This window comes from Xyrauchen texanus, chromosome 42 (genome assembly GCF_025860055.1).
Source record: "Xyrauchen texanus isolate HMW12.3.18 chromosome 42, RBS_HiC_50CHRs, whole genome shotgun sequence".
Lineage (NCBI taxonomy): Eukaryota > Metazoa > Chordata > Actinopteri > Cypriniformes > Catostomidae > Xyrauchen > Xyrauchen texanus.
In genome coordinates this window covers 1,573,724-1,599,115 of record NC_068317.1, presented here as the reverse complement: position 1 = coordinate 1,599,115, position 25,392 = coordinate 1,573,724, and the positions used below count along the sequence as shown (strand labels likewise).

Below are 25,392 nucleotides of genomic sequence, written 5' to 3'. Positions count from 1 at the left end.
CAAAGGACTTGAACAAATCGGTTTTATGTTTGAAATTATGCATAAGCGAAGGCTGAGGTTTGATCTCAGCTTGAATTTGATAATCATTTGAATTATTTACATGCGGGAATATGCCTGCCAGCTAAAACACACTCCAAGTTGGTTCCTGTGTGCTTTCACAACACGCACACGGACGGCAGCTGTCTCAAACCTACACTCCAACTTGTGTATATACTGTATATACTGAGGCATAGATCAACCATAAATCTCTAATTCTGTTTATTTCTTATTCTGATTTCTTTAAATCTATAAAAATCTACATGTAATATTTAGTATACCACTATAACTGTAGTTTAATATATTGTAGTTAATTCTAAAGGTGATGTGTAAAACTGTCATGCTCTGCTGTTGTTTTTTATTTTTACTCTGGGGTGAATCACTCAGATTTGCTTGTGTCTTCACTTTTCTTTTTGCTGCAAGTTAGAGACAATAATATCTCTACATTCAACATGAAAGCAGAACACTCTTCCATAAATGTATATTATATTTCTCTTGCTGTGTCTTAGAGATATAACTTGGGACAGAATATAGGATAACCTCTAAGATAATGTCAATAAGTTTCTCTTGTTGTGATAGCTCTTTGTTTAGATGACTAAATGCACAAACTGCTTATTTGCTCTCTACACATGATCAGTACACCAACACTGCACTGGATGTTCAATAAAGTTACCTGTTATATGAGGAACAGTTAAACCAGTGTTCACTAATGATAGTAAACTCGCCCTTTTGGCCAAATTGCTGTTCATTAGTATTCATTTAGCTGAATTTAATCAGAAAGGCTTGGGAAATCACTACTTAATTACTTAATGTGCTACAACAATTTTTAATCTGCAGCACCACAAAGAAAAAAAAAAGTAGTTTGGCTTGAATGTGGTAGAGATACAGAGAAAGACTGGGTGGTGCAGAAAAATATTTTGACAGTAAATAGTCAACACAACTGTCTATTGAGGTGTCCCTTGATCACTGCTCACAAAAACAAACATGAAAGAATTGCTTGGTTGGTGCAGTTCTTATAAGAATCAGTCGAATCAGAATTATGATCCTAAATTATGGATTGAAGTACCAAGAAAATATGTCAGGTAGTGATCAGAAACAGTTATAAATGCTGGTAACACGTTAATAACATTATTATTCCATTTGATAATTTTTCATGAAACCAAGCACCACAAATACAAAGCATTTCACAGAAGCTGTTTGAATAACTTTTGAATCCTTTCATTGCTCTGGTGAGGGTTTACCGGTCTGGTGCTGATTGTGATAATCTATCAAACAGACATCCTCATTTTTGTGTCAAGAGTGCATTTACAGATGTTCTTTCTGGCTTATGCAATGTCTGCAAATGTTGTGCGCATGACTGTTTACATCCTGACGTCAAAATCTCATGTAAATGTGGTTTTCTTGCATCATCAGAATTTTTTTTAATGAACTGATTTTTGTAAGTTATCAGCATATTGATGTGCATGTTAACACACTCATTTCTACACTTATTCTCTCAGTGTACTCTCATAAAAATTTTTTACATTAGCTTTCTTTTATATCATTCTAATAACTTGGAGAGAAGGCAACAGAATGCTGAAATGTAAAAATATAGTTTCTGTCAAAATCTAAGCTACATTCTTCAAGATGAGTAGTTCAGCGTGTTTCAACTGTCTGCTATACCAACCTCTCCTGCATCACGTGCAGATGCACCTATCCTATACCAGGATACCTGTCGGGACAGGCTGTGGTGGAATGAGTGGTCAGGACTGCCTTACAACAGCCTGACTGTAATGAAGACTGAAGCTTCACCTCGCGCTGCAGTTCTGGCCTGCATGCGCTGTCGCCGAGCCGCAAGGGTGCTATCGTGCATGCCACCTCTCATCTCGCTCTGCACCTCCAGGTCCTCACGGAATGCAGGATTCACAGCGCCCTCAATCACGACTCTCTCCTCCTCACCTTCCGCTGCAGACAGAGTGCATAGGAGAAGGTCAGGGAGTCGCATTATTCCACGGCGCATTTAATAACAAGAGAAAATTCCTCATAGTGATTCCTCCCTCCCAGAATGACACAGAAACACAAATTAAACCCAAATCACACTGAGGAAAAAAGGGAGAAAGAGAGAAGCTGAAGAAGATGAAGGAGAAGAAGAAATGATTAAAATAATTACAAATTGCGCCCTGACAAGCAAGAGCAAAATTTAGCCCAGAGCCATTTGTCTGTAATTAGTTAATTAATCCTTACACAAATTATGAGCAATAACTCATGGCACGGGACTCACCCATCAGAAATTCAGCCGACTTGGATTTCTTCTGCTCAGGTTGCTCCAGAGCCTTCTGCTGTAACTTCTGGAGGGGAATTGTTAAATGAATAAATTAGCCGCAGAATGAAGATCATCATTTCTGATCCGCAACTAACGCAGTATTTTGAATATGGGACGACATGGAAATGTCATTTAATTTACAACGCTGCTAAAGGGGTCAAGCACTAATTGAACAACAGGAGTGGAAGGAACTGGAATCATAAATAGATAAGTTGACATGAATGCCTGATGAAGGTCACATTCAAATACTTAAAATGTCCAATATCTCCCCCAAACACCCACCCCCCCCCCATCTCTGAACCATGTTTTCCCCTCCAAAAAACATGCACTATATGAAAATGTTGGAGATTTGCTGTGCGTATGAATATGCAAATCATGATTAGCACATCAGTTCAAACACACAAGGATGAAAATAGGACAAGAAATAATGCACAAAATTAAAAACGTAAAGAAGGTTCTCACACACTTAACTTCAAAACACAGCGTAAGTCCATGAAAAAAGGTTGAGAATCCAAAGTTAAAATTTTTGTTGTAGCAGCCCAGGCTAAACTGTTTTTATTCTCTTGGAAATATACATTATTACTTCAGGATTACTTTATGGCTCTTAAATGGAACCAACAAATCAGACTGAAAACATTTCACTTCAGCTTTAATGCCAGTGAATGTGAACACTGTGGGTTTATGATGTGAACAACAAGTCTCTATACAAAGAGATGATAAAATCAGAATATACCTAGTAAAATGTGACATGTACACATTTAATGAAAATACATTTTGATGAGTCTGTCAAAAAGGAAAGATTGTATTGATTGTAAATATTATGAAAATGAAATAGTGTTAGTGTGAGAACAAAACTTGATTTGTACTTAATGTGTATAGCTCAAGTAGTCATTTGAACGACACAAAGCATCAACGAGCAATCGTGTTGTTTTAAAAAGTTATACATTCATAAAAAAAGTAAATAATTTTAAAATTATTTAAATCTTTCATGTTTTTTGTAAAGAAAATACACATAAAAATGCGCAATGCCAAGATGTGTCACTGCAGTATTTAAATCTCCCATATGTAAATGGACGCTGAATGGCACAGATTAGAGCAATAAACACAGTGTTTCATATCAAGAGAGCGTAGAAATGCAGAAAACATTAAGCAACATGTTAAAAACAGCAATGTAAGTGGTAAATGTTTTTCATCCGACATGACAGCGCAATTAAAGTGGAGCAGGACACATTCCAATCTGTGCAGACTTTAGAAATCTGCTTTCATATCCAACAAGCCCTAAAGCCACACATTCATTTGCACTGCTGAGATTAATGCTAATCTAATTGTAACTTATTTAAAAGCCATTTGCTTTTTCCCCCACTGTCTTCAAAATCAATTTCTCCAACAGGAAGATGGTAAAACTGACCAGAAATTTCAAAAGTGTCAATTAACTCTTTTTTTTTCTTTCTGTTATTATTATTATTCTGATGTATAGTCATTTTAGAAAGGATGCAACCTTGTCTTTACTGCACATTTTGGTGCATGTCACGCATGGAAATTTACAAGTTATAATTGGGCCACCACTTGAGAAAAAAGCAAAAAATTATTTTGCCAAAAGCACAATGACATATAATTATCCTTCCCAATTCAACATTTCATATTATAATTCTAGTGCTCTTACACTGGATTTCAATTATCTCTCAGTAACAAATCTCTTTAATTACTTTTTAAAGTTGTCACACCAGCATTGTCATATTCCTTTGTTTCCTCTGATTCATTTCTGAATTTCTGTACATGTATTGTACAGTTGTAAAGGTATGTGTCACGGGCGTCCGCTGGGAACCGGCCAAGTACGTTACACCACCACTGATATCACTCTACAAGTTGGAGAGTTGCACACAGAGAGCACTCGTTTTTTTATCATTCACTCTCCCCACAACCCAATGTCAATCCTCGGTCTACCCTGGTTACAAGAGCACAACCCACAAATTTCCTGGCGGGACAACCAGATCATGCAATGGGGCTCAGACTGCATGACCAGATGCTTAAAACCTGTCAACCCTACCACCACAGGAATTACCAAGGTCTTGAAGGAGTCTGGCGACTACTAATTAATACCCTCCGAATATGCTGATCTCAGTGAAGCATTCAGCAAGTCCAAAGCGCCACAACTACCGCCCCATAGCTCAAGTGACTGTGCCATTGAGCTCATGCCCGGCACCTCACCACCTAGAGGCCGAAGCTTCCCCTTGTCAGAACCCAAATCGAACGCCATGAAACGCTACATCGAGGAGGAGCTGGCCAAGGGATTCATTCGCCCGTCCACTTCACTTCGCCGGGTTCTTCTTCGTGGGTAAGAAGGATGGGTCCCTTCGTCCCTGTATTGATTACCGCGGCCTGAACGACATCACTGTCAAGTTCCGATACCAGCTACCTCTAGTCCCAGCAGCTTTAGAACAGCTAAGAACCACCAAAATCTTTACCAAGCTCGACCTACGCTGTGCGTATAATATGATCCGCATTCAGGAGGGGGACGAATGGAAAACGGCCTTCTCAACCACCAGTGGGCACTATGAATATCTCGTGATGCCGATCGGCTTGTCCAATAGTCCCTCCGTGTTCCAGTCCTTCATTAACAACATTTTCAGGGACATGCTGAACCAGTGCCTGATAGTCAACATCGACGATATACTAATCTATTCTAACTCACTGGAGGAACACGTTACACAGGTCAGGGCAGTCCTGAAACGACTCACCGAACACCAACTGTACGCCAAGGCGGAGAAATGCAAGTTTCACCTAACGTCAGTCTCCTTCCTAGGGTACATCATCAGTCCAGAAGGGGTGGCTATGGACGAGAGCAAGGTGCACGCGTTCTAAACTGGTCTCAGCCAAACACGGTGAAAGAACTTCAATGCTTCCTAGGATTCGCCAACTTCTATCTAAGATTTATTCTGAACTTCAGCACCATCACTGCACCGCTCACCGCCATGGTAAAGGGGGGACACACCAAGCTTCACTGGTCCACCGACGCACTTCAGGCTTTCGACCAATTAAAGGATCGCTTCACCTCAGCTCGAATCCTGCATCATCCAGATCCCAACACTCCTTTTGTGGTGGAGGTCGATGCGTCTAACACCGGCATTGGCGCCATCCTCTCCCAATGCCAAGGAAGTCCTCCCAAACTGTTCCCATGTGCCTACTACTCTCGCAAACTCATGCCCACCGAACAGAATTACGACGTGGGCAATCGCAAACTACTGGCCATGAAAGCAGCCTTCGAGAAGTGGCGACACTGGTTGGAGGGGGCAAGACATCCCTTCCTAGTTCTCACAGACCACCGCAACCTGGAATACTTACGCTCAGCTAAGAGACTCAATCCCAGGCAGGCCAGATGGGCATTGTTCTTTACGCGGTTTAACTTCTCCATTTCGTACCTCCCTGGATCAAAGAACGTCAAGGCCGACTCACTCTCCCGTCAGCACGACTCCACTCCTCAGAACCCTGTCTCCGAACCCATCATCTCGCCTACACTGATCCTAGCCCCGGTCCAGTGGGACATAATGTCAGAAATCTCCCAGGCCCACGCAACTAATCCGCCACCACTCAGTTGTCCGCCCAATCGGACATTCGTAGCACCGTGCCTGCGGGAGAGGGTAATTCGTTGGGTACATTCCTCCACGAACTCGGGGCATCCTGGTATTACCTCCATGGTAAGCCTGCTGAGAAATCGATTCTGGTGGGAAAGATCGACACTACCACCTTCGTGAACGGGTGTCATACCTGCAACATGGCCAAGACTCCAAAACAACCTCTGGCAGGTCTGCTCCAACCTCTGCCCATACCACAACGACCGTGGCAAAATCAAACAAAGGGGAGTACAAAACAGACTACAAATCCCAAGAAGCCTTGCTCACTTTACAATTGCGTGAAATTCCACGATCGAACACTCAACTCCTATTGGATAAGGCACTCAAAAGACATCAACTATGATGTCATCAGGAGTAGAAATACCGCGAAAATCGTTCTGTACCTCGCTTCCAGTGACTTCGCCCGCCGTGTATAGACGCAGTCATCACTGCTCTCAGGTGTTGCCTCGTTGCAAAAGGAAGTAACGTGCAACTTGAAACTGCGGCCATACAATCACCATCTCGTTGGACGAGTTGAGATTACATGGTGTTCCACCGAACACTTTAACGGATCCGAAGGAAACTGCCGAGCAATCCGCACCTTCATCCGTTTGCCTGCAGAAGTGAAGAAAGAAGGATCCCCTTTCCTCTTCAGTCAAGTTAACGTCGCTGATTTCTCCGCCAGCCCTCGAGAATCAGCAGCCGCCCGCCGACAGAGCGAGAAAACGGCCTTCCATCTTCACCCGAGCCTCAAGGAACCGAGTCGGAGTCGAACGACGGATGAACACACGTTCTACATGCGTGCCCACACGATTCAAGTAAGAGGTTAACGTCTGGGCAGAGATAGGATATTTAGGTATGTTATTCTTGTGGATCAAGAAACCTACTCCGGCGCCGGCACTCTTTCTCTTTCTCTCTGTCGTACACACACACACACACACACACACACACACACACACAAGACGTACAAGTGGAGAGACACGCTGCACACGGGCAGATGCCATTAACCGGCTTCTCTCCGCCCACATTCGCGACCATACTCTCTGGCCGGAAATCTTGCGCGACTCTCCACGAGAGTCACGTCCGAAATTTTGCGCGCGTCACTCCTCGTACATATACACACACACACACACCGTCCTCTCATGTGTTATAGGCTTATTTTGGTTACTATATCTAATCATCTCACTGTTTAGTTTGTCGTTGTATGTCGGAAGTTTATTGACTGCATTGTATTGATTATTAATTGATATTATATTGTCAATAAACTTCGTTATAATTAAAAGAGAAGTGTTTTGGTTTGTTTTGCATACACATGTGTCAAAGGCTGGCAGGGGATACCAGTGCTCGAATTCAACCCTTCGTTTCAACCCTTTTTAATCTTGATGATCTACGGACATCAATTTTCCTAAGAGAACAATCTAACATTGAAACTGTTATATGGTCTGGTTATTAGTCCCTGATTCCAGGGTGGTGCCCCGTCTAAATTAATCCTAATTAATATTCTATTGATTTTGATAATTGACCATTATCTTTGATGATTGTTGAATTGAAGGTTCAATAAGCTAGTGTTAATAAGTCTAATCAATGTTTAATTAATTTTAATAATTAATTATTATCTTTGATAATAATTAGTATTCTGTTAGATTTGATGATTGTTGATTTAAAGGATAAAAAAAGCTAACATTGATTCTAATCAATGTTCTATTGATTTTAATAATTAATGATTATCTATGATAATCACCATGAGGTTTGCAGTATATTAGTGTCATTGAGCAGCTGGATATCTGAGTGGTGTCCAGAGAATAGCATATGATTTAAAGAGAATTGGAAGAGTTTTTGGGGTAAACCTGACCTGCTAAAGAGAGATGGACTCCATCCCTCCAGGGAAGGTGCCGCTCTCCTCTCTAGTAATTTGGCTCATAGTCTTAATAGTGATAGAATTTGACTAACTGGGGCCCAGGTCAGGAAGCAGACAAACTGATTTAATACAAATGTCTGCTAGCTGCCTTGAGACGACTACAACACACAGAGACTGTATCACCTAGATATCTCATAGAGACTGTGTCTGTTCCCCGAACTACCAAACATGAAACTCTCACTAAATAATTTAGAATTAGTTTAGATAATTTAGAATTAAACTAAAAAAGGTCAAACTTGAAAAAAAAAATATTTGAAGATAAACATCATTGTAAAGAAGTCAATGGAAAGGAGGCGGGGAGAACCGGCTTGGCAATATAAATAATATTTTAATGAATAACTTAAACGAAAAGACAAACACACATATGATGGACATGTCCATTAACTATCTCTCTCTCATCGCACCACCGTCTGCCATTGGCCTTTATCCCTCTCGGAGGCTTAATTAGCCTGATAAGGGACCGGGTGTGTATAGTCACAACCCGGCCCCGCCCTCCAACCTGCCACATTCCTCCCTCGTTTTCTCAGGCTGGGGAGCCCCCGGCCTGGCATACACCCCCCTTCCCTGGGGGAGGGCGTGCTTTAAGCCTGGTCTGCCGGCAGGTCATCCCCATCTACCTGGACGAGGGAGGGGACAAGTGGAGGGAAACAGAAATAATAAAAATGGGGGGGTACTTCCTGTAACAGTGTATTACCCCCAAAAAACGCAGAGCGGCAGTGAGAGAGAGAGAGGAGAGAGAGAAAAAACTACTCGCCGGTTCTCCGATCGCATGTGCCTCGATCACTTCTCCACCCTCTCAGGCGGACGACAGCTGCTTCTCCCCGGGCGGACCGGAGTCAGACTCACGACCCCTGGCTGCTGCGTTGCAAGCTCCGACACAACACTGCAGTTTATTGTTTGTTCTGTTTACAGTTTTTTGTTTTTTTTTGTCTTGGATGTTGCCTTAATGTATACGACAGACAAACGCTTTTGGACAGTGGATCTGCAATTACACACCGAAAACTGGACTTCAAATTCCTCAATGCCAACCCGCTGTTTACAAACACGCCAGTGGAGCCCTTTGTCTGCGCTGCCCGGCCGCTGACACGCAGAAGGAAAAGGGGAAAAAGAGCCGGCGTTTTCATCAGAGTAAGACGTCATGCAAATCAACCCCCGCTACCCAGTATACTACTGGCAAATGTTAAATTCAATTCAATTCAATTCAATTTTATTTGTATAGCGCCTTTCACAACACACATCGTTTCAAAGCAGCTTCACAGAACATCTGCATTAACAGACGACAAAAACTGCAACGTCCATAAAGTCGATTAATCATCATTGTGTAATTTAGACAAAATTTGATTTTAATGGTTTAAAAATAATTAAATGATAATTATATTAACTCTTTCCCTTCCAAACACGGAATTTTCCGGGTTTTATGAAAAAGCTTCCGCCAAACACGGAATTTTCCTGGTATCCGTGTTTTAGGTGGAATACGGTAAGAAAGACCACGACGCATGTTTTGAAAGAGTACGCAACTCTTTGATCAAAGAAACAGACTGCGATCGTCTTAAACGTAAAGTGGAGTTTTGAGAATGTAGCTCAAAATGTAGATAGAAATGCCTTTTTCTCAGCTTTTTGTCCGAAATGTTGTTTTTGACAAAGCCTACCTTTAATGCCTTAATGGCATTAAAAATAACAAATGAAGATAAAATAAAATCGTTTTTTATTTGCCTAAAAGCAGAGGCTCAGATCTTTATTTTGATATATAGCATCTTCATATATTCATGGAATTAAATATTCTGCAGGCCATTAAAGTTTTGCGAAAATCGTCAAAAACCCTGGCGGTGGCTGGCAACTTTTTTTTTAAAACGCTGGCGGGAAAGAGTTAATAACCCCAGTGAGCAAGCCGTAGGCTGACTGTGGCAAGGAACACAAAACTCCATAAGATGTAGATTAATGGAGAAAAATAACCTTGGGAGAAACCAGACTCACTGTGGGGGCCAGTTCCCTCTGGCTAACATTATGAATGTAATGTAAATATTAATTATGTATAGGTAAAATCATGTTTTAAAATTATTAAACTAAGTGTTAAGGTGTCAGTGAGTAAAAATCGATTGTGTTTGAACTGTAAGATTAATGACCAAAGTCTTTGAAGTCCATCTAGATTAATTGTAGAGGTTCACATAGATGCAAGTGTCCCTGTCAATTGGCCGACGAAGGCTTTTGTGGGCAATAGTTAGTCTATGCATTCCATTTCACGATCGTAGTCCATCAATCGACCGCATTTAGTCATCATCATTCAGCGACATGTAGCAGTGGAGTCCAACATGAAGCAGGAATGGTGCTGGATCCAGCCGGTTCTGGTGACCTCAGGATAGGAGTCCCGAGGTTGAGACAGGGAAACAAATAAAAAGATGTAAGCGTAGATGCCATTCAATTTATTGCAGAGTTTGAGATCATGCTCAATGTTTCTAGTTCCGGCAGACTCAACTAAAGCAGCCTAAGTGTGGGATAAATTAGGTGTATGCCTGGCTAAATAGATGAGTCTTTAGTCTAGACTTAAACTGAGAGAGTGTGTCTGCATCTCTAACAGTGTTTGGGAGATTATTCCATAGTTTAGGAGCCAAATATGAAAAGGATCTTCCTCCTTTTGTGGATTTTGATATTCTAGGAACTATTAATAGGCCAGAATTTTGCGATCTTAATGAACGTGTTGGAATATAGCGTGTTAGAAGATCACTTAAGTACTAGTGGAGCTAGACCATTCAAAGCTTTGTACGTAGATAACAGAATTTTAAAATCAATACGAAATTTACCAGGTAGCCAATGTAGCGATGATAAAATGGGGCTAATATGATCATATTTCTTGGTTCTCGTCAGCACTCTGGCTGCTGCATTTTGAACCAATTGAAGTTTATTTATTGATCTTGCTGGACATCCTCCCAGTAATGCATTACAATAATCTAGTCTTGAGGTCATGAACGCATGAATTAGTTTTTCGGCATCAGCAACCGAGAGCATTTGCCTTAATTTAGCAATATTTCTTAGGTGGAAGAATGCTGTTCTACAAACATTTGTAATTTGATTTTCAAAGGACAGATTTGTATCAAATATAACACCTAAGTTCTTTGCTGTTGAAGATGATGTAACGGTACATCCATCTAGAGTCAAATTATATTTTAGTGGCTTATTTTTAGAGCTTTTTGGTCCAATAATTAGAACCTCTGTTTTGTCAGAATTGAGTAGAAGGAAATTTCTGGCCATCCAATCTTTTATTTCATTGATACACTCTGTTAATTTTGATAATTGTGAAATCTCATCAGGTTTTGAAGAAATATAAAGTTGTGTATCGTCAGCATAGCAGTGGAAACTTATTCCACGATTCCTGATAATATCTCCCAGGGGAAGCATATACATGGAGAAAAGCAGAGGCCCTAAAACTGATCCCTGTGGCACTCCATATTTTACTTTTGTTTGGTTTGACAATTCCTCATTTACATAGACAAAGTGGTAACGGTCTGCTAAATATGACCTAAACCATGCTAATGCCACTCCGCTCGTTCAGTCTCTGGACAACAAGCTCTGCAAGCTGAGAAAGTGGATCTCTTTCCAACAAGAGAGGAGGGATTGCTGCGTTATCTGCCTTACAGAAATCTGGATGTCTACGGAGATTCCAGACTCGGAAATCGAACATGCGGGTTTCTCCGTGCACTGAGCGGACAGAGCGAAATCATGGTGTGATCAAAGAACGTACATTTTATCAAGTCTTTCTGCTCTCCTGATCTGGAATATCTCATGCTTCTGTGTCGACCAATCTGGCTACCGAGGGAATTCACAGCAGTCATTATCAGAGCTGTGTACATCCCCACACAATCTGACACAGACCGGGCACTCAAGGAACTGTATGGGAGTATAAGCGAGCAGGAAACCCTAAGGCCGCGTTCATTGTGACTTTAACAAAGCCAATTTTAAAACAATCGCACCAAAATGCCACCAACACATCAGCTTCAACATACGAGGGGACCGGATTTGGACCATTGCTATTCTCCTTTCCGGGATGGCCACAAATCCCTCCCCCGCCCACCATTTGGCAAATTAGACCACTCTTCTGTTCTGCTTCTACCCGCTTACAGGCAGAAACTGAAACGGGAAGCACCCACCCTCAGAACAATCCAGTGCTTGTCGGATCAATCAGACTCTATGCTACAAGACTGTTTTGATCACGTGGACTGGGAGATGTTCCAGTCCGCCTCTGATGATGACATCGAGGTTTACGCTGATAGCGATCAACCATTGTGCCTGTACCGAAGCAAGCCAAAATCACTTGCCTAAATGACTGGCGTCCTGTTGCTCTGACCCCCATCATCAGCAAATGCTTTGAGAGGTTAATCAGAGATCACATCTGCTCTGTGCTGCCCACCTCTCTGGACCCATTGCAGTTTGCCTACCGCAACAACCACTCCACTGATGATGCCATTGCAGAATGCAGAACATTGCGTGGAGTGTCACTGGACTCGCGTCGAAATGCAGGTCTCAAACAGTGTTAAACTGCAGTGAGTGACAGCAGTAATTGTAATTGGATAGTTTGTCGTGTTGCTCGACTTCTGTGTAATAACAGTTTTTTTTTGTCATGTTAATAAGTAGGCCAATGTGAATTTGTGCAAAATAGCAATAAAGTAATTCACTGTTCTAAGTGTGTTTTGGAGGTGTAGCCAACATAAAGAATATGGCATGACTGCGTCTGCTCTAATAAGACCCATTTGCCACAGCTGGTATTGGTAGATTAAAAATTTTCATGAATCACACAAACTCTGATTGCAAATGATCGTTTTTAATTTCCAAAGTGCAACCACTGAGGCCAAAAATTATCTAACGATGATCTTACATGAACAAGATCACCATTGAAGATCTAACAGGATTAATGGGCACCCTTCTCACCACCTAAGGGTTTTTGAAAATATTAACTTTGTCAATTTAAATCGGCTGTTAATAAGTTTGAATGTTGAATATGCCATATTATTTACTGTACGTGAACTAATAATTTAAGCACTAATTTAGCAATAATTAAATTTATTATATACCGTAGATATACATTTAAAATAATTTTTATTTGCCTTACCTTAACAAACATCTAAAATACAATACAATACAATACAATACAATGCTTAAAAGATGCTTAAAATAAACTGGAGCGCAGCTCATATCCACCATCTGCTACTCTGAAGAAACACACGGATGCTTACTTTGTGACGTCACGGTAAATTAATATCTGAATCGACATTAATAATCGCGATTACAATATCAAAGGCAATAATTGACAATTATGATTTTTGCTACAATCGTGCATCCCTACTTTTAACTATATTGTGCACTGTAGAGGATGAAATGCCCAAACTCCTCTTGTCTTTGGGGAACATTGTTCTCAAAGTGCTGGATTATTTGCTGAAGCATCTGTTGGAAAATTGACAAGTCACAAATGATCATTGCTCTTGAAGGACTAGGCTGTTTTTGGAGGCTCCCTATATACTATGACAGTTGCCTCATCTGTCACATTATGAGTTGATATTTCAACTCGTCAAATACTTATTAGTCTTAAATTGCCGCCTGTCTCAACTTTTTTGGAGCGTCTTGCAATCATCTGATTTGAAATTACTATACATTTTGACATTCAATGACATTCACAAGGAAAAACATCATATAATGTGTAGATGTAGTGCTTTCAGTATAGCAAAGGGTGAATATTATTTACAAATCAATCCTTTTTGTTTTTATTAGAATTTTTCATATTGTCCTAACTTTTTGGAATTGGGGTTGTAGTTTAAATGAATCTACTCTGCCAGGTTATTGTTATAAACATGAGCCTCATCTGAAGGCTTGAGGAGGAGGTGTTGCTACAATTTACAGTGAAGTTTTGGTGTTACTCAGAGGACAGGATAAAAGTTTATGTCTTTTGAACTAATAATGCTTATTGTGACACCGTCAGACATAAATAAAAAACCTTGTTTGCTGTCGTCGTTTGCCCTTGCTACAGTGTATAGATCATCCCTGGCCTTACTCAGATTTCTTTGGTGAATTTGCAAATGTTCTATCAGATCTAGTAGTTAATGTAGATAGAGCTTTAATTGTCGGTGACATCAACATTCACATACGTTCATGACCTCAAGACTAGATTATTGTAATGCATTGCTGGGAGGATGTACATTTCAAGTTCAATAAATAAACTTTAATTGGTTGAAAATGCAACTGCCGAAGTGCTGACTAGAACCAAGAGTTATGATCATATTAGCCCCATTTTATCATCGTTACTTAGGCTACCTGTTAAATGTAATATTAATTTTAAAATTCAACTACATTCAAAGATTGAAATGGTCTAGCTCCACAGTACTTAAGTGACCTTCTGACCTTCTTGTTATATTTCATCATGTTCATTACTATCACAAAATTATGGCTTAATTCCTAGAATATCAAAATCCACAAAAGGAGGTAGATCTTGGTCCAAGATGGCGGCGCGGTAGCATGCAGCGGCCGCTCCGGATCCAAAATGGTGCTATTTTTGTTAAATAACACAACTTTTGCGGCACACGGACATCGGAGCAACCGGTGTTCGTGTTTACCATCGCCAGACACTGCTCAAATATAGGATTCATGCAACAACCAAGCTGCATGATGACCTGCAGGAGGCCCTACGTGAACTCGGCTAGCTGCGGAGACCAGGCCTCCAGTCCTTGGCTTCGCCTGATGCTGGTGGCCGGGGGAGAGGACGTCGTAAGTGGTGTGCGAAGAAGCGGAAGCACGGTAAGAGGGCGGGGCTCCATGCTAGGCTAAAAACAAACCCTAGCCGGCTGGCTCTCCCATCTATTCTGCTCTCAATTGATCTGCTCTGGTCTCATTGGTCTCCTGGCTGCCCGCCTGATCTGCTCTGGTCTCCTTGGTCTCCTGGCTGCCCACCTGATCTGCTCCCTGACCTTGCCATGTTCCTCTGCTCTCCTTGTCCCTTGAACTGCCTGTTTGCCCCTCATGCCCCCTTGAACCACATGTTTTCCCCTACAATCCATGGACAATTTTCCTTTTGTTGGAGCTTCTGGAATCCACTCCTTAAAGGGGGGGCTCTGTCACATATTCCCTGTTGTCTTTTGTTTTTGAGCTTTTATGTTAATTCTTGTTTAGTTTCCTGTGTTAGTTTTGTAGTCCTTGTAGTTTTATTCCTTGATTGATTCTCCCTGATTCCTTGATTGTTTCTCCAGGTGTTCCTTGTTTTCCCTGTTTCCTATATTTTGTTATCTTCTGTTCCTGGTTTCCTGCATTTTGTTTTATTCTGTGTTACTTTGTTCATCTTTTTTTTTGCATTAAAGTTTAATGCATGTTAATGAACAAGGAGATTATGGGCACTACTGAATTTGAGCAACAAAAAAAAGTGAAAATGTTTTTAGAAAGTAACTTCGAAGTAAATAATAATGTGATTAAGTAGTGATTTAGAAGTAATTATTCATATGAAGTGGATTACGTTTTGTGTCCATGGTTTGAAACATGGTACTAGCCATGAATGGTTGGTCTGATCAATAACTCTTTGCTAAGAAAAAAAATAAAAACATCTGAAAAACAAAAAAACTGCATATAATGCATCTAATATCACTGTCTGAATATGTGTTCTTCACATACTGCTCTTTATTTAAGGCTGTAAACACAGAAATGTGCTGAAGGATGAGTAAATATCTATTTAAGATCTGCTATGAACAAGGTAATGATCGGTATTCATCAGCAGGGCTGTGTGCCAATGTCTGAGCAACTGCTACACGCTTTAAATATCATAAACATTTCACAAATATACATGGCTGGATATTTTTTTCCATCTAGTTTTTTCACACTCATCTCTGCCATCAAAACGTGATAAAACGAGATGAAAACACGGGCACGCTGACATCCAGAGGCATTTGCTTTACTGCTAGAAAGAAAAATGCTGTGTTTTCTTTCATTGAACATTAACATGATGCCACTACATGCCACACACGACATGGAGAAGAGTGAGAAATCCTCTACAGTGGCGGACAATAGAAAGCTTTATAAGAAAATGAGATTGTTGTTGAAAGGAATTGGGCACATGGATGCCTTCTTCAGTCCGGGATGCGTTAGGGCTGGTGGGCACAGACCAGCACCAGAGTGAATTTTGCATACTGTACGGATCATTGCCCAGTTCAGAGCAGTCACATTCAATCTAACATCAAGCTATTGTGCTTCATGAAACCGCCAACCCTCATTTACATCTGACTGTTTTTTCTGCAGTAAACAAGCCTACAATCTCTCTCTCTCTCTCTCTCTCTCTCTCTCTCTCTCTCTCTCGCTCTCTCTCTCTCTCTCTCAGCCACTGTTCTCTATGGTGCCGCTTTAAGGCCTAAACTTACTATACTCAAGTATCTGAATGCAGACACACACATCAAGTTGAGGATTATCTTCTTTCTATCAACAATTGTCATGGCGGATTTTAGTTGAATCTTTTTTTTTATATGTATGACATTTTGTCCCCAGTCCATTCAAACAAACTTGTTTTTCCTCCGTGTCTCTCCCCACTCCACAACTGTCAACTCATCTACCACATCCGGGCTGCTTCTAAAAACATTGGCAGCTGACTTGCTACCTAATCAGTTAATAGTTTCACTGACAGCTTAAGAAAACTGGTCTCCGAAAATTTTTAAAAGCACCTTATTTTCACCCTGTCTCCGTATACAGCCTCAGAAGGCAGCATTTTCCTAGTTTTGGACACAGCACCGGTTTTGTGGTCATGCCTAAAAAAATCTATTGCCCCATTGTGGTCTGAGATTTTTAACTGCCAGAGCAATGCAAGTGTGCATGGACGTACAACGGGACCACACGTTGGTCAAGTGCTCACGTCTGCATACTTGCATGAAGTATGTCTTGGCCTTTAACCTTAACGGTTAACTATGTAACAATTTTCATGTAATATTTGCCTTATGTTTGCCAATGTGTGAACGGCTTGAAAAAATTTGCCCTTCCCGGACTTCCTAGGTTGCCTATTAAAGCCTGTAGACTGATTTTCATGGGAAGGGAGCGGGTCGCTTTTGATAGCAAAATCCAAAGAATCTGACGTTTATGCATGCTCCCAAGAGCCTTGCTTCAATGCTTCTCTTCCGCTATTCAACAAAGACAACTGTCTGCGACAATAGGTCACCTTATCTTAGAGATAGATTCCAGCAAACATCCAGCTCCCAGCACAACACCGACTCCTACACAAACTCTAGATCTATCTAGTGAATCCTGTCTAGCTAAGCGGGAACGTGATCGTGGTCGAGATCGTGGTCGTGACCTTAGTTTGGTTTTGGGGAACAAAACCGACCCCGAATTGTCATTCTTCTTTTGGACAGGTAAACTTACATAACTGCAAAGCATGTGAAATATAGTGTCATAAGGATTGATCTGTGTCATTTTAGCTAAATTACAATAACACATGAAATGAATGCTAGACAATGTTCAAGATAATGCAAAAAGCATCATTCATTAGTGTAATGTAACTTGGTTATACAGAAAATATATACATTCTATTATTATAAAACAACAGTGCATCAATAAATCACAATGACAGTTGTGAAGGAATCATGTCAATACTGAATTGTGTCAACATATTTATAATGTACTGTCTATTTTATAAACAGCTACTGTCATCATCCCCCAAATTATCTAGCACTTATTGATAAAGCTGGCTAGCTAGCTAACGCCTACATAGGCTATCGTATAAATGCAGTCAACGTTTCATGCAAAGGAAAATTATTACTTCAAACTACAGTCTCGCATTGTCAGACCTACATCCACACTTTGTTTTAGCCCTGTTACAGCACTGGAAAATCAAATATAATATAGTCTTAAAGTTTGTCGTAAAACAATCATAACTGTTTAATTTTAATTATGCTTCCTCATCTGTCAGCATGATGCCGGTGAATCACTTTGTACATTACGTCATTGTTTTGGGCGATTCTCGTGTCCTTATGGAGTGTGTGCATGAGCGCGGTGTCATTAATAACAAGGGTTTCTGAATCTTACATACTGCACCTTTAAGCTCATGCACGTGCACACATGAATTTACACCAAAAGTAAAATTAACAAAAGCAAAATTATATTTTATAATTTATTTTAGAGAGAGAGAGTTTTTTTTTATGACATTTGACATGACATTGATATTGACATGACATTCACAGTACCGCAATGGACAAAAAAATATATATTTTAAGCATTTATTACATCATAGTAGAAATTTATTGGTATTGTCTTTAAGTTTAGCTGATTTCAAATACAAAAAACTATCTTTAAAATGTTTCAGTATGGTAATGAGAATTAACATTGAAAGCTATTGGTGATAAAATGGCAAAAATAAATCTTAATGGTCCTTAATGTAGGCTTTATTTTCCATTTTTCTTTATGCAAAGTATAATTACAATCTTTTTAATTTATTCATTTTTGCATTGATTTGGCATTAAATATGACCAGAACATTTTCTTGATAGCTTTTGTGAGAATCACCCAACTATTTATGGCCCAAGCACCCTATTGTTCTTCTAAGGAATATTATTAGGGCCAAAGCACTGACAGTATGGAGGCCCTATTGTTCTTCTAAGGATTATTACTTGAGCCCAAGCACTGTAGCGCCACCTAAAAGATGGGCATGTTCTGGGGGCTCTGTAGCACATCCGTTTTGAGCTACAGTCACCAAACTTTGTACATATATAGATCTCATCAAGCCAGACAACTCTGGTTTTGACAACGGCAAGTTGGCCATTTTGGATTGTTTGAAAACTGTACGCTCTGGAATTTTAAATACTCCTCCTAGGGGGTTCATGTTACAGGTACCAAATGTGGGTGACATCATGCCAAGAAATTGATGATCATAAATTGTGAACAGATTTTGGATATATCGAATAGTGTTGCCATTTTTTCAGGCCGATGCCGATCTTTTGAAATTTTGAAAGCCGATTAATGCTGCCGATATTTGGCTGATATGTGCTTGTTTTTAACCTCTTATTTGAACCTTTTATTTGAAAGATAAAATGTAACACAAATAATTACTTAAGATAGACAAAATTTCTCAACAAATACATTTATTGAACACTTGACCAATCTGCACTTGTACACTTAAATTAAAAATGTATAATGTAAAAACATATTGTATAAATAATGTATAACAAATATATTAAATAAACAAAGCAGGTGTTACGAACTGCTCCGAGACACGAAGGTTGAGAACCAAATGCAGCTTTAATTAAGGGGCAATCCAGACACGTAATCGAATATTCAGAGCATCCAAAAGAAGCACAGGCATAACTAGGGATGGGTATCGTTAAGGTTTTAATGATATTACTACTCTTACCGATACTGCTTATCGATCCGGTACTTTAACGGTATTCTTAACTGTTCTTTTTGTTATATATATATATATATATATATATATATATATATTAAACAAAGATAAACAAAAGATAAACAATTACACAAAGATAAACGTTATATAGGCACAGTGATTTAATTTCAGGAAGGTCTACTATCATTACTGTTCAGGTGCGGTCTAAAAAGAAATCTAATAAAGTAATCAATTGTAAAATAACACTGCATAGTTTATCATAGATAGATTAATGCTTATTAATGCAGAAGTTATTCATTCAAGAGCTGTAAGTGATTTTCTCTTTGCCTTTTGTTGTTTGATTCGCAGTAATGGCTCAATCGTCAGCATGTTTATTAGACTGCTTCCCCTTTAAGACCGAGGACCATATTTTCTCCCAACTATTTCCAAAACTACGTCCATTTAAGACATAAACTGTGTTTAAGTGAATCTCCAAGCCGGTCGTTTTGACATATTTTTGTGTATAGTTGATCGTTTAGACGCGCACATGAAACCCAAAGTAGCCTATACTTTGCTTGTCTCGTTGTGGTCTGTTTCGGAGCGCGCACCGCCTTGGGAACGGTATCTCTTGCGCTCTTTTTATTATTAAATGCGTCTCGCAATTTAGAAACAGTAGCTAGACTGCATTTTACAACAATCACCGATCGTGCTGATTCTGACGTTAAGTTTGAGTTTTAGGGAGAAATGTCAGTGCACCGCTGTGAAGGGAAGGAAGTTGTGCTAGACAGAATGCGGCTTATGTATAAATATTCTTCTTATAATCTTTGGAAGGCGAAATCTAAAATAAAATCAGACTAATATCACAGACCTAACCAGGCTACGTTTGAATGTTTAGTTCTGTCCTCTGTTGTCACTCAAGCAGGGCTCGTGTTGTGCTCGCTGTGGCACCGCGTGAGTGAGATCTCTCTCTCTCTCTCTCTCTCTGACTGCGAATAGCTAAATTGCATCACAGACAAATGGTTTCATATTATTATACATAGAAATGGCTGGCGAGATAAAATAACTCTCTTTATAGCAATAATAAATGTATTTTCTTAATTTCTCCAGTACCGACAGCAGAACCGATAATGTCCGAGCTTACCAAAGTCAGTCCTTCAATAGCCTATAGTGCGTTGGTATGTTTTTATTACTTATTTCTCTGCATTGAGTGACAACCCTCTCAAATATAAGACACACAAACAGAACAAATAAAAGTCTCAGATTCACTGTCTGTAATTGCAAAATTCTTGCTTACTTATTGTGACATGATAGCAACCCTTCTGCTGTGATAATGCAACTTCAACTACGCTATCAATATCCAAAGTAGCCGAACGGCATGTCGCCTATCGCGTTTTTCCTTGAAGTTGGCAGTAACATATCAAAAGTTTTTAATTAAATATAAATGAGTTATACAAATTTAATCCTTACCGTTTTCTCCAAGGAACTCCAAGGAATGTATTTGAGGTACTTGGCATGTTTGAATTTTCAAGATATTTTGCACACACACCATTAGGCATGGGTAAAAGTTAACACATGGGCATGGCTGGGGAGCTCTCTAGCGCCACCTTTTGAAAAAAAAAAATTTTTTTTTTTTAAGTTTCTTCTACGGTCAACAGACTTGCCAAATATATTGTTCTCATAAAGCTGGACAACTTTTCAAATGTAACTTTCTTACAGTTATTAGCTCCACCCAACAGAAAGTCAGCTATTTTGGATTGAATGTTATTTTTTTAAAATTGCAGGCACTAAACTTTTGAATACTCCTCCTATGGGGATTCATGACACTGAAGATGCTAAATTGCGAACTGATTTTTTTCCTTTTAGAATGGTGTTACCATGGCAAGGCAATAAATTAAGGGCAAAAATGTGAAACAGGATATTCCTTATGACTTCTGTGTGCATTGTATGATATTTATCACATTTATGTGCCTACTATGGGTCACGGTCATAGTGCCACCAACTGGCACCAGGAAGTAAGGCAATTTTATCAGACTTTGAAGTAGCCTTCTTGTGTTTACATGAATTGCTTCAAAATTCTTTAGAATAATGTCAAGACACTGCTGGTGTAAAATTGTAAGGAATATGTGATCTCTTAAATAGTGTTGCCCTGGCCACACATTCATTGTTATTATTCCTTTCTTCCTATATTTGGGTGTTTTTGAGGCACTTGACATGCTTAAAATGTAATGAAATTTTGGACACAATCAGAGTTGTTGGCCATTAGGACTGGGCAAAGGTTCACATGTTTGCTTTTAGGGGGGCTCTGTAGTGCCTCCTTTAAAATGGGAGTGTAATACGCCCTCTGTAGCACCCCATTTTCACCTACTGTACAGTCACCAAAATTTGGGACATTTACAGTTCTCATCAAGCCGGACAACTTTCATTATTATAGTTATTAGCTCCACCCAACAGGAAGTCTGCCATTTTACATTTTCTTAATATTGCAGTCTCTGAACTTTAAAATATTCCTCCTAGGGTATTCATGAGACTGTCACCACATTTAGACAACATTATGCAAAGACATTGCAGATGCTAAATTGTGAACATTTTATTGATTTATCAAACGGTGTTGCCATGGTGAGGCATTCAATTAAATGGCGAAAACTGGGAAACAAGAAGTGTCTCATATCTTCTGTGTGCGATGTGTGATTTTAGATAAAAATTGAGATGTATGTTTAGTCGTGGGGGCTAATTACATGGAAGTGACTATTTTTAGTCATGGTCATGGAGTCACCACCTGGCAGCAGGAATTGTGGCTCTTTCAACAGACTTTAAAATAGTCCTCTTGGGGGCCTGGGTAGCTCAGCGAGTAAAAATGCTGACTACAACCCCTGTAGTCACGAGTTGGAATCCAGAGCGTGCAGAGTGACTCCAGCCAGGTCTCCTATGCAACCAAATTGGCCTGGTTGCTAGGGAGGGTAGAGTCACATGAGGTAACCTCATCATGGTTGCTACAATGTGGTTTGCTCTCGGTGGGGCATGTGGTGAGTTGTGAGTGGATGCTGCGGAGAATGCCGTGAAGCCTCCATGCGCTATGTCTCTGCAGTAACTCGCTTAACAAGCCATGTGATTAGATGAACGGATTGACATCGCAGACATGGAGGCAACTGAGATTAGTCCTCTGCCACCTGGATTGAGGTGAGTCACTACGCCACCACGAGGACTTAGAGCACATTGGGAATTGGGCATTCCACATTGGAGTGAAAAGGGGGCAGAAAATAAAAAAAATAAACAATTCTTCTACATAGTAATAATGTTGTTCTAGGTTTGGATCTATCTGTTTTACAATCAGTTATTCACCTTATGCGCCTGATATACTAGCGCTCAGTCATCTTGAAAATGTTGTCTCTGATCTTACATTCTAGCAGATCTATATAGACATCTATCTGTGTTGATGTCAAAGTGTAATTAGCTAGTGAAGTGGTAATAGAGCTGCCAAAAGTTATCATGAGAATTTTAAAGTGTTGTTTGATATAACAACTGAAAGCAGAGCGGGGGAATTTTAAAACAAGAGTACTTCATAACTTGAAGATGTGGATGTACTGATGTGCCTCTGTGCTCATTAAAGAGACAACACAAAAGTCTTTAATAATATCTCTGTGAGACACCTCTGACCATCTTCTCATGTCATTCTCCAATCGCGTTATAGTTAAGATAAGCAGACTTTTTTAGCGTTAAACCGGGACGGGGGTGACGCAATATTTATACACTTTCACATCTGTGTCTTTGTGTGTGTGTTTTATTTCATATTCCGTTTACAGCAATTTTAATCACATTTAAGGCTCTAAAAACAAATGTAGGGTGACAAATTAATTTTAAAAGTACTATTGTCATTTTCTTTACTGTTGAACTTGCATGTGTAATAATACAAGCTTTCACTGTTGGATATTTCATATCAACTACACATTTTAACACAAATTATTAATTAGTTGAAACCTAAAAATTAAGGAGAATTACACATATAAAAAATAAATCACTTTATGAAAAAGTGCAGTGTGTCATATCTGTCTGAATGTGATCTGCCAAGTTTAATTTACCTTCACGGGTGTTAGAAAAAACTAAGAAAAAAACACCCCACTAGCATTTTCATGTTGTTATGATTGTGTGGAATGCAGGAGAAGGCAGACAGGAGGTTTGGATCTAAACGCGGTTCTTTATTGCAACAACAAATAAACAAACACAGGAACAAATGAAAAGTCCACGATGGGAAAATCAAACTGAAACACAAAATAACATCCAGGAGTACACAGGTTGATAAAACATCCATGAAGGGCAAGGTTACCTCGAACGAACACGAATAGACATCAAGGGTAAACATCAAGGAACATCAGGAAACGTTAGAAAACATTGAACGACAACGATCGACAAACGAGAGGAGGAACAACAGGGTTTAAATAGACAGACACGATGATGACAAAATAACAAACAGGTGTGGACAAAACACAGTGCAGGCAGTGATGAGGGCCGGGAAACATGGGAAGTGTAGTTTCTTTGACAAGGACTAGTGAAAAACACGAGGCGGACAACAAGGAAAACGTGACATGGAATGTGATAAGTGAAACAGAAAACATGGGGCAGACAACAAGGGATCGCGACACATGTTTTTTCAACTCTTGCTGAAAAATACTTTTTGTGCTCCCACATGTAATCCATTTTGATCGACTCTTCTTAGTAGCTTCAATACAAACAGGACGTTAGATGACAAAATTCAGAAGAGCAGAGCATGGGAAAGGGGTGGTGCAGAATAAGATCAATACTTGCAGTGTTTTTGTGTAATATAATTACAAAGTAATTAATTGATGTAATCGAATTATGTGTAAAGTAATAAAAGTATTGTAGCCCATTTAATTTATAATTCTTGTAATCAGATAATAGTTTCTTAATTTCATCTTAATTATGAATTAATTAAATAATTTAATTAATTAAAGTTCATTACTTTGGATTACATTAATATGTACTGTACATAAGGTTGAGTTTCTGTAACATCTTAATGAAGTGTCCCCTAACGAGTCAATGGAAAAAGAGACATTATAGACAAATATAAATAGAATAGAAATATACACATTATTTTGAATGCATTGAGTGAAAAAAAAAGTTTTTCTGTGAAGTGTTTTCAATAGTAACTTTAAAGTAATTAGCAATATGATAATTTATATAATCATTGATTATTTTTGATGAAGTGATCAGTAAAGTCAGTAATCTGATAACATCTTTAGAGATGTAATTAGTAATTTATAGTGATTTGTTTTTAACTACTTACAAATGACTGTATAATAGTACACAGATATCATTCAAGGACACAATTAACTTGCAAGTGTTTGTGTTTTACAAACAAGGCAATGAGGATTTTGGTCTTTTATACAGTATATTCATGTTTTGTGTGTAAATTTGTGTAGAAAAAGAGGCTGATGAAAGCACCAGCTCGCTTTCTACAAAACCTGATCGAAGCTCCTTCTTCGTGTATTTTTAGAACATGTATTTTCACAAAATACTAATTGTTATTAAACTAATAGCTTTATATTGAACAACAACCATGTGAACCATGGTGAAAACAGGAAAACATAATTAGAATTCAGACTTAATTAATATAAGCTGGCCCCTTTATGTGAATTAGCCAATTATTTATGCATGTGTGCCCCTTTGATGCTAACTGATTAAGAGGGAAAAACAGAACCTTGAAAAATACATACTTTGTCGTTTAGAAAACTGCCACTAAAAAACTAAGGGGGAAACAAGAATTTTACTGCATTCAAAAGCTAAACATATTCGGTATGGGCTGTATGGCAGAATGGAAAATGTTAGTATGCTATTTCCAAACAAAGCCATGGCCGTTAGATTTAGAGATGAAGTGTGTAAGGAAATGTGTAAATGGGTGATTATCACAAAAACTGTCAAGAAAGTGTAATGCTCATATTTAGCCCCAAATAAAAAAAATAAAATAAAAAATGCAAAGTTAATAAATAGATTAAAAAAAATATATATATATATATATATATATATATATAATTTGCATAAAGAAAATGAAGCATTCATTAAAGAATACTAAGTATTTTACATTATGACATTGCTTTCAGAACACATAAACATATTTGACACCCCCTCCCAATTCTCATTACCGCAATGCAAAAAAACAACAACAATCAATTAAATTGTAAAGTATTAAG

The 25,392-nt window shown here is 39.1% G+C and overlaps 1 protein-coding gene across 1 annotated transcript in view; it reads right to left on the bottom strand.

Moving 5' to 3' along the window:
• ofcc1 (orofacial cleft 1 candidate 1) overlaps positions 1-25,392 on the bottom strand; it is a 239,258-nt gene that overhangs the window by 186,059 nt on the left and 27,807 nt on the right. The window contains exons 2-3 of the mRNA XM_052114721.1: positions 2,297-2,363; positions 1,828-1,980 (exon numbers count right to left, since the gene is read on the bottom strand). Coding sequence (XP_051970681.1) covers positions 1,828-1,980; positions 2,297-2,300 — 157 coding nt within the window. The 5' untranslated portion in view covers positions 2,301-2,363. The remainder of the gene's footprint in view (positions 1-1,827; positions 1,981-2,296; positions 2,364-25,392) is intronic.